This window comes from Erigeron canadensis, chromosome 7 (genome assembly GCF_010389155.1).
Source record: "Erigeron canadensis isolate Cc75 chromosome 7, C_canadensis_v1, whole genome shotgun sequence".
Classification (NCBI taxonomy): domain Eukaryota; kingdom Viridiplantae; phylum Streptophyta; class Magnoliopsida; order Asterales; family Asteraceae; genus Erigeron; species Erigeron canadensis.
The window spans coordinates 38,361,912-38,371,449 of record NC_057767.1 but is presented as its reverse complement, the minus strand read 5'-3'; the positions used below and the strand labels follow the sequence as shown (position 1 = coordinate 38,371,449).

General features: G+C 34.7%; 2 protein-coding genes across 2 annotated transcripts; both read right to left on the bottom strand.

Annotated features, from left to right (window-relative positions):
* Positions 1 to 200: 200 nt before the first annotated feature.
* On the bottom strand, positions 201 to 2,445 carry LOC122606582 (protein trichome birefringence-like 34). The gene is made up of 5 exons (XM_043779422.1): positions 2,021 to 2,445; positions 1,727 to 1,898; positions 1,343 to 1,539; positions 1,068 to 1,235; positions 201 to 549 (listed from the first exon to the last, which is right to left on the bottom strand). Exons 1-5 carry the CDS (start codon positions 2,443 to 2,445, stop codon positions 201 to 203), a joined length of 1,311 nt encoding a protein of 436 aa, XP_043635357.1.
* Positions 2,446 to 4,551: 2,106 nt separating this feature from the next.
* On the bottom strand, positions 4,552 to 7,234 carry LOC122606559 (protein trichome birefringence-like 34). The gene is made up of 5 exons (XM_043779403.1): positions 6,831 to 7,234; positions 6,224 to 6,398; positions 5,675 to 5,871; positions 5,162 to 5,329; positions 4,552 to 4,909 (listed from the first exon to the last, which is right to left on the bottom strand). The coding sequence occupies exons 1-5, from the start codon at positions 7,232 to 7,234 to the stop codon at positions 4,564 to 4,566; spliced, it is 1,290 nt and encodes a 429-aa protein (XP_043635338.1). The 3' UTR covers positions 4,552 to 4,563.
* Between the last annotated feature and the right edge of the window lie 2,304 nt (positions 7,235 to 9,538).

Below are 9,538 nucleotides of genomic sequence, written 5' to 3'. Positions count from 1 at the left end.
TAATTACTTTAAAAATGAAACCTATTTAGGCTTGCTGCCTGGAACACATAATGAAAACGAAACAAACGACGACTAAGAGTAATTTAAATACAATTGGGAGATATAATTCACCTTAGCATTTGCATACAAATGCCAAGTTATATACGAAACACAAAATGAAACTGCTAAATTGGTAATTTCCAGTTGGACCGCTGATCATGTTATCGGAAAATAAAAGCCAGCAGAAGTTCATTCCATATATCAGGAACGCCGGGAAGACACCAATGTGAACAATCAGAAGCGAGTTCTGGCTGCTTAATTTGAAGCTCGGTTAAGGGACGCCAATATTTCCTGTAAACAGTGGTATGCCCGTCTTTTCTGTATTGTGTTAGTTGTGTTATGTTTATAATATCTACATTTACCCCCTTGGCTTTCAACTTTCTCAATGATGACTCTAATATATTCAACATATTCGAATCTATTCCGGTTACCCTTACTAATTCACCCTCTTTCAGTGGCTCTGTTTCTCCATAACAATTTGGATAGTACTGTCCTCTCCAGTCTTTAGCCCTGCAAAACAACAAATGATATATATAACTGTATTTTTTGGATTTCTTTAGTAGCTTCAAAGTAAGTTTTATAAGATTACAATTCTAGGTGTGGACAAAGGTTGTCAAGTAAACATTTTTTTTTATGGAGGAAGTGAAGGTGGTGCTGCTAGGTATCTAATTTAGGTGAAATCCCTCTCACATACTAATTTTTTAATCCATAAAAAACATGAGGGCCCATTATCTATTCATTATATATAAAGCATCACTTGACCTAGCCGCAAGACAGTTGGTGTGTTCCACATTTACACTTAGTGTGTGATTTGCATCATGTAAATTGTTAAGTTTTTAGCGTGTCAAAAACTTAACAATATTTTCTCTTTTTCTTTCTTATTCAAATCGACCATGTATTCACTGTTTAATCAATATTACATATGATTAAACCTATTTACTTTTCTGTTATTTATTTTTAAGTAATTTACATTAGTTGTTAATTACACAATTGGTGCAAACTTGGGACTTTCAGTACGTACGTAGTACCTCGAATGAGTTGGTGTAGCCCCCATGAAAAACATCTTGGTTTTGGAGTGATCAACTTGGGTAAGTGCCCATTTGGACCAAGCTTTGAGAGCCATCTTGTAGGCAGTCAGATAATCGATTTGCTCATATACTTGATTAGGACCATCCAAGCTTGTTTCTACACTTTGCCTGATCATTTGAAAATTAACAAAAGAAAAAAAAAAAAAGCCTAGCCATCATGTGTTTTTGTTTTATTGAAACAAACATCTAAAGTTTTGTTGTTGTTATGAACTTACGCGAGCTTAACTACAGGTGATCTCCACCAATGATATGAATTAAAGACGAGTACATCTGCATTAATCCAATGCCTAGAATGCTTCTCAATGGTTTTCATTCGAACAACTCTATCATTAGAATGATGGCTAGTTGGACTGTCCCCAATCGATTCGACTAGCATTGGAGCCCAGTAGAAGTCAATGGATATATTGTGGTCCTGAATTGTACGTGTAAATTACTAGTTGCAGTTAATTACTTGCATAATTTAAAATACACAAACAGGTGATGGAACTTGAACATACTTATTGGGGCGGCCGAGCCATTATTCTCTTAACATGTTGATTATAGTTGCTTCATAGTTAATTTAGGTTTAAAATCATAATTGCAGGAAACGTAGGACTTACAGTCGCCCTGAAAGTATGTAGGTTACCGCCGTCTCCATCAACTTTCTTTTTCCCGTGGATTGATGAATGAAGCATGCAAATCATAGAATTGTATTGATTCCTGTTTAAGGAATCCCCCACAAACAATACCCTTTTACCCTTTAGCTTCTCTACTACTGCTTTGCTATCAAACCTAGATAGATGACCCAAAATATAAACAATATTAGAATAACAAATTAAGATATATGTGATCAAGCACAAGAGGCCGGTACCAAGTGTGTGGTTAATAGAATATAAAAGGTTAGAGAAAGAAACCCAGGGAAGTCGCAGTGATGGGGTTGCCATCTCCATTGAAGATAATTCGTATCCTTTCTTCCATAAGTTTGGCAAGCGAAAGAATCCTCAAGATACGGGCACTCAGCTTCTTTATACAAAGGGTAATGACTACTCTTGTTATCATAAACCCATCGGCCAGAGAACAAATCACATGTGTGAGTTGGTGGCGCGGCGTTATTGATCTTCATTTGTTTCAAATGATGATCTAAAACTTTTGTACTCGTAGTAGTATTTGAATACGATGATGTTGTAGCCGCAAGTAGAGAAACTTCAATGTTGTTTTTATCGGCATCTTGATTATAGTAACTCATAGTTGCTAATCCTCCAAGGAAGAAAATAATTATGCTACAATGGATCATGGTGTGCATGTCCAATGAACCCATTGCACAATTCTTCCTAACCATCTCTATCTATCTATCTAATTAAAGAAAACACATAGGGATTGTAAAAGGGTTATAGAGTGGATTATGCATATGTGGTTAATTCGTTAGTCAATCATATATATATATATCGGCTTAAAAGCCCGGCCAGCTCAATGAGTCACATGCTAATTAGCTAGCTAGAGTTCAATTCCATTTGTTTGTAACTTGTAGCTTATTCGATCAGTAGATGTTAAACACCAAATTAAATAAAGAAAACTTGAAAAGTGGATTGTTCCTCTCCGTACATTGAGCATTAAGCAATGGAAGTACTAATAATAGAGGTGTGCTTTGAAGGCAGTAGTGTGGAGTTATTACTTCATCAGTTCCATTTATTATATTCTCTATCTACATATGTTTGTTCCAAAATACTCGTAATTGTTTATTTTCCACAAAAATATACTCGTAATAAACTCGTATTTATCGCTTTAATTGTGTATTTGATATAAGAACAAAACTGACATTTTATCATCTAAAAAAAATATTAAAACAAACTTTTTATGTTTGTGAACGACTCATATGAGGCGGAATGAGCAGTTTAAAAGTCGTATACTACTAATTAGATAAGTTTAAAGATATGTTCCCGTTAATTAAAGACACAAGATAGATTAAAGGTCAACGATAAAATATAAAAAAAGGAAATAACGAGTTAAGAGGACAGCTCAATTAGTCACGTGCTTAGCCAGAGTTCCATTTGTTGGTTACTTATCCAGGACGTATTAAACACCAAATTATCAAAATAAAGAAATCTTTAAAAGTGGGTTGTTCCTCTCTCTCCGTGCATTGAGCATTAAGCAATGAGTTCTAGAGTTGTGTTTTAATTTGATGGCAGTCTCAAGTCAAACAATATTGATATCAAATAATAATTTAGTTGCATCTGAGTACTAAAATAGAATGCGGCCCATGTGAGGTTTTGAGTCGAACAATGGACATCATGTCATCAAGGCCCAAATTAAAAACCTGACAGCAAAGTCTCGAATTACACCACTCCACATTCCACAACAATGGTTGGCCCGAATTACTGTCTATCCTACTGCAGTTTCACATCCCTATCAAAATCGAACCCCGGCTACTACTGCTGCGTTTGCCCAGCAGCAAAGGGCTACAGTCTTTTCTTGAAATAGACTCCCAAACCAGCCTTCTTAGTCAAGGACGAACATACCCCGCTTTTCCACTCCAATTTTGATACATTGTAATTTTTTTGAATTCAAATGGTATATGTGTATTATAATTATTTTTCTTCTCAAAATAAGAAAAGTAATAGAAAATACATATAAATATCTTCATTGTCATAAGCTTATTAATTGAAACTCATTGGTTATTGAAGCTAGCATTAACTTTGAGATAAATCTTTCCATCGCTAGAATAAAACACTTGAATTGTTTTAAATTTTAATAATCATAATAGTTATGTAGAAAAGATATATATATACAAGCTAATTATTTCATAAGAATTTTTTTTTTTTTAGTTTCCTACATTATGATTGAATAAGTTTTTATTTAATAAGATTTTGTCCGGTATGTGTGGCCTTTAATTATTATAAATAACTGGTGCTTTTTAAATATGAGTGTTACGTACACCTGTTTTGGGGAATGAAGTTCTTTTCAAGGTTCATTTTCTATGCCCGAGCTACGGTACAATTTTTTTACATTTTCAGATACGACTTTTATAAACATGAACTTTTAAAATTGTCCCAACACAAAAAAATTCTAGTTCCGTCTCTGTTTTTAGTCTTCACCAGCCCTAGCAGGCTCTGACACCAAACATGAGTTCAGGCCGATACAAAACACACACTTCCGTACATATATGTATGTAGACTTGTCGAGAAAAGCACGAAAAAGCTTTCTAAATTCAAATACATAAGAAGGGTACAGAACAAAACAAAGAAGTACTACTCCTATCTATTTTATTGTAATAATAAAACACGGTCCTAAATTAACCATGTTCCTATACATAAAAAGCAATTACTCTTAACATTCATATCCACTTTCCTTTTACTATGATCAATTCATATACCGATTCTTCTTTAACCAAACAAAGAGTAACTGGTATATGTGACCCGTAACTGTGGCCCAAATTAAAGACCCGTAAAATACAACTTGATTAACCCAACAAAGCCAATAGAAGTTCATTCCATATATCAGGAACTCCAGGAAGACACCAATGTGAACAATCAGAAGCGAGTTCTGGCCGCTTTCTTTGAAGCTCGGTTAAGGGACGCCAATATTTCTTGTAAACCGTGATATGTCCGTCTTTTCTGTATTGTGTCAGTTGTGTTACGTTTATGATATGTAGATTCACCCCCTTGGCTTTCAACTTGCTCAATGATGACTCAAATATACTCAACATTTTCGAATCTTTTCTCTTTACCCTGATCAACCCACCCTCTTTCACGGGCTCTGTCTCTCCATAACAACTTGCATGGTTCCTTCCTCTCCAGTCTTTAGCCCTGTAAAACGACAAACGTTTCCTATTAGTACTTATTTGGATTTGTTTACTACATTCAAAATAAGTTTTATATTCTTTACAAATCTAGGTGGACAAATAAAGTTGTAAATTGTTAGCGGCCTTTTAGTCATTTTACATTTATTCCGCAAGTTTTTATTTAGAATTGACATAAACGAAATCAAACTAACACCTGGTGCCTAAATGCCCCTACAATATTGATAAAGATATACTCGATCTGTTGTTTGGTACATACCTTGAGTGAATTGTTGTAGGCCCCATGAAAAATATCTTGGTTTTCGAGTGATCAACTTGGGTAAATACCCATTTTGACCAAGCTTTGAGACCCATCTTGTAGGCACTCAGATAATCTATTTCCTCATACACTTGATCAGGACCATCCAAACGTGATCCAATACTTTGCCTGATCATTTGAAAATAAACAAAAAATACTCCTAACCATCATGTGCAATTTTAGAGGTTCTTAAAAATAATTTTCATTATGTATACATACATATATATACACACATACATAATAGGGTAAAGTTCATGTAATAACCATTCGTATATGAATATATATAATATTAAGTATAACCTTATCTGTTCGTATTGAAGAAATTTGTATACATATACGATTCACATATGAACATATCAAGTTATTAAGTTATAATTTAAAGGTTATCTTGGTTCTGTTTTCACGTTAATCTTTATATATATATATATAGCATTGAAACAAACATTTAAACTTTTTTTTTTGTTATGAACTTACGCGAGCTTAACTATGGGTTTTCTCCACCAATGATAGGAATTAAAGACGAGTATATCTGCATTAATCCAATGCCTAGAATGCTTCTCAATGGTTTCCATTCGAACCATTCTATCATTAGGATGATGGTTAGTTGGACTGTCCCCATTCGATTCGACTAGCATAGGAGCCCAGTAGAAGTCAATTGATATATTGTGGTCCTGAATTGTTTAAACTAGCTGTAGTTAGTTGCATATATAGTTTCATGATTTAAGAAACACAAACAGATGGTGGAACTTGAGCATACTTATTGGACGGCCGGGCAAAATTCTTTTAACGTATTAATAGTTATTTTGTGGTTAATTATTGATTGTCAGTTTAAAAACATAATAGCCCGTTTTCTTTTCTAGTTAGTGATCGATGAATAATGTAAAAGCATATGTATAACACTACTATACATAGAGCATTTGAGGAGTCATAACGTACCGCCCCCTTCCTTCGTTCATTATATACCGCCCCTGACTAAACTTTCCCAAACCCATCTTAGAGAGTAGAAGGAAAGGCAGTACTTACAGTCGCCCTGAAAGTACGCAGGCTGCCATTGAGATCTCCACTGACTTTCTTGTCCCCTTGGATTGATGAATGGAGCATGCAAATCATGGAAGTATATTGATTTCGGCTTATCGAATCCCCCACAAACAACAGTCTTTTGCCCTTTAGCTTCTCTACTACTGCATTGCTATCAAACCTAGTAGATGACTCAAAATAAAAACATTAGAAAAACAAGTTAAGATAGTAGATTAGTTGTACGAGTAAATCAGTACACATTTTGTTTTATCGGAAACTATCATACTGCCGAGTATTTGAATTCCTAGGATACACTTCCCAAAAAAACCCCAAATACCCCTTTTATCCCTGTGAGGAGTGGGACTAGCTAGAATCCGAATGAAAAAACCCAAGGCGGCATAAAGACTTTACATATGGGCCACCAACCCCATTGGCAGTAGTAACTTTACACATTTAGATGTTAATTTTCAATACTTTAGAAGAGTACGAGAAACAACAGAGTGAGCCCACCAAGTGTTCTCTACGCCTCTATCGACCAAAAGTACGTTGCTCGTAAAATACTCGCGTGTGGAGTATTTGGCATATTATATAAAAAAAAGTTAGAGAAAGAAACCTAGGGAAGTCGCAGTCATGGGGTTGCCATCTCCATTGAAGATACTTTGTATCCTTTCTTCCATGAGTTTGGCAATCGTAGCTATCCTTAAGATAAGGACACAGATCTTCTTTATACAAAGGGTATTGACTCTTGTTATCATAAACCCATTTGCCGGAGAACAAATCACATGTGCGAGTTGTTGGTGTGACAATGATTTTCATTTGTTTCGAATGATCAAAAACTTTTGTACTCGTGTTTGCATATGGTGTCGTAGCCGTAAGAAAAAGTTTAACGTTAGCTTCTTGATTATAACTTCTAAAGTAACTTATAGTTGCTAATCCCCCTAGGAAGAAGAGGATTAAGCAACAATGCATCATGGTGTGCATGCCCAATATAGTTATTGCACTATTTTTCCTAACCATTACTCGTATTTCTTTCTATACACTCTTTCACATTGACTTACACAAAACAATTCAAAGACATAGCTAGCTAGGGACTTATATATCAGAGGGCTAGCTAGCTAGTGAGTGGATTATGAAGATACGGTTCATTAATTATATTTATATATATATCGACTTAAAAAGGCAATCGATCTCAATGAGTCACGTGCTTAGTTAGAGTTCCATTTGTGAGTTACTTATCTGGTACTAAACACCATATATATTAAATAAAGACAACTTTAAAAGTGGGTTGTTCTTCTCCGTGGATTGAACATTAAGCAATGGGAGTATCTAGAGAGGTGCTCTTTGAAGGCAGTGTCAAGTTATATTGATCCCTTCGTACCATTGTTTTTATTGTTTTTCTTTACCGCGCAAAAAAAGTTTAATATCGCTGATGTATTTAACCCGTACGTTGTCCTAAATACCGGTCTTGATGAAAAGACATCGGTTGTCGCTCAAAATTGGTCTCCATTAGTAGCTATATATGGAGACGTGTTTTTTTTAACTTTAAACTCCTTTATCTACATAGAACCCACTTGTTCGTTAAAAAATGATCTCCTTATTTATTTTAATCGACATAATTAGATTCTACCCATTTTTTTTTTTTACAAAACCCACTTGTATGAAGGTCTCATTTACTTGTGTGTTTTGTCTAGGAGACTAGCAGTGAATATATCTTTACCAACAATTATGACAAGTCATGCAAGTCAATGACACCGGTTGCTTACCAGTCCACTAGTCCAACAATGGTTTAAAGAACAAGATAGTTACATTGTAGACATATGGATTACCATAGTAACTATAAATATAAATTACAAAATTCGTGTAAAATGGGGGCAGTGTGTTGGTAGTGGCGATGAATAACGGTGATGGCGATGCAGTGGCAACGAGGTGATAAGTACTGTAAGTTATTAATGTATAGGTAATATAATTGATATATAAAAGGAATAGTATAGTTATTTTAAGATTTGAGTGTTACATATTTAAATTATTTAACACCAGCCGTCACTTTTCAGAAGAGGTTCTGGGTTCGAGTCTTGTCAAAGGCAAACTTGAGATAATCAGATGATTATTAAGTGGTTGAGATTCACTTGGACACTAGCCTAGCTGAGGGATTAGTGAGTACCAAATGGTACATGAGATCAGGGGGTTCCCATCCAATTACTTTTTTTTTTTAAATTATTTATTTAAGGGTATTTTTTTTTACATCATTTATAAAAAAAAAAAAAAAAGGAAAAAGTAAGTCACGGCTATGCATGTGAAATTATGAATTACCATAATAAACTATAAATGTAGACATGTGAGAATTGTGGATTACAAGTAGAAAATTTTGTATGAATCCAAAAGGTCCGGTGTAGAGGTGTAAATACCAGTTAACCGGTTTTAGTTATTTTTTTTAGTAACCGATTCCGTTTTTTTTTTATAAAAAAAAACCGATTACGGTTAACCGGTAGTGGTTAATAACCGGTTTGGGTTTCAAAAAACTATAACCGGTGTAATCGGTTTCGGTTAATAATAACCGGTTAACCGATACCGGTTAACCTAATAGGTTATTTTTATAACCGCCCACTATCAATAATATATAAGCCAAAAAGGGTTTTCTTTTTCAACATAAAACAAGTTGTTCCGTCCGGATCTACCCACAAACACCACTGATAGCACCATTTCTCTTCATCATCATCTACCCCTCATGGCCGCCACATATATCGATGTATATATATATATATATGACTGGGGGTTTTCTTTCTCCGGTCTCCGATGTTTTTTTTTTCTTTCCAAATGTATGTGACTTCATTCTTCTTTTTATATCTCAATGTATATATATATATATATATATCACCCAGTAAGGGGTGAGTGGTAAGTATAAAATAGAAAACAATCCCAATTATATATAATTAATCGATTAACCGGTTAAAACTAAAAATAAAAATCGATTATCAGTTAACCGATTAGGAATCGGTTTTTGGTTTTGGATTCCTAATTGGTTACTAACCGGCGGTTTTTGGTTTTGGATTCCTAATCGGCTTAGACTTTGGCTAAGAGGCTTTTGATTTTTTGGTTTTGAAAGTGCAAATCGATTACTAACCAGTGGTTTTTCCTAACCTATAATCGGTTTGTACTGTATCGGTTACTAACCAGTTACGATTATAGGTTAACTTTTGAATCGGTTCAATTAACCGGTTTTTTTTATGCACCTCTAGTCCGGTGCGATGTGAGACTACACTTTCTTTTTATAGTGCTTGCAGCTTCCTGGGTTTTATCGAGAGCCCAATCCAAGAAAGTTGG

Coding starts and splice junctions, on each gene's coding strand:
- LOC122606582 (XM_043779422.1), bottom strand. CDS start 2,445: ATGGTTAGGAAGAATTGTGCAATGGGTTCATTGGACATGCACACCATG. Junction 1,899..2,020: donor CATCACTGCGACTTCCCTGG/GTTTCTTTCTCT, acceptor TCATCTATCTAG/GTTTGATAGCAAAGCAGTAG. Junction 550..1,067: donor GCTACACCAACTCATTCGAG/GTACTACGTACG, acceptor GTTGTTTTGCAG/GGCTAAAGACTGGAGAGGAC.
- LOC122606559 (XM_043779403.1), bottom strand. CDS start 7,234: ATGGTTAGGAAAAATAGTGCAATAACTATATTGGGCATGCACACCATG. Junction 5,330..5,674: donor AAACCCATAGTTAAGCTCGC/GTAAGTTCATAA, acceptor TCAAATGATCAG/GCAAAGTATTGGATCACGTT. Junction 4,910..5,161: donor CCTACAACAATTCACTCAAG/GTATGTACCAAA, acceptor GTCGTTTTACAG/GGCTAAAGACTGGAGAGGAA.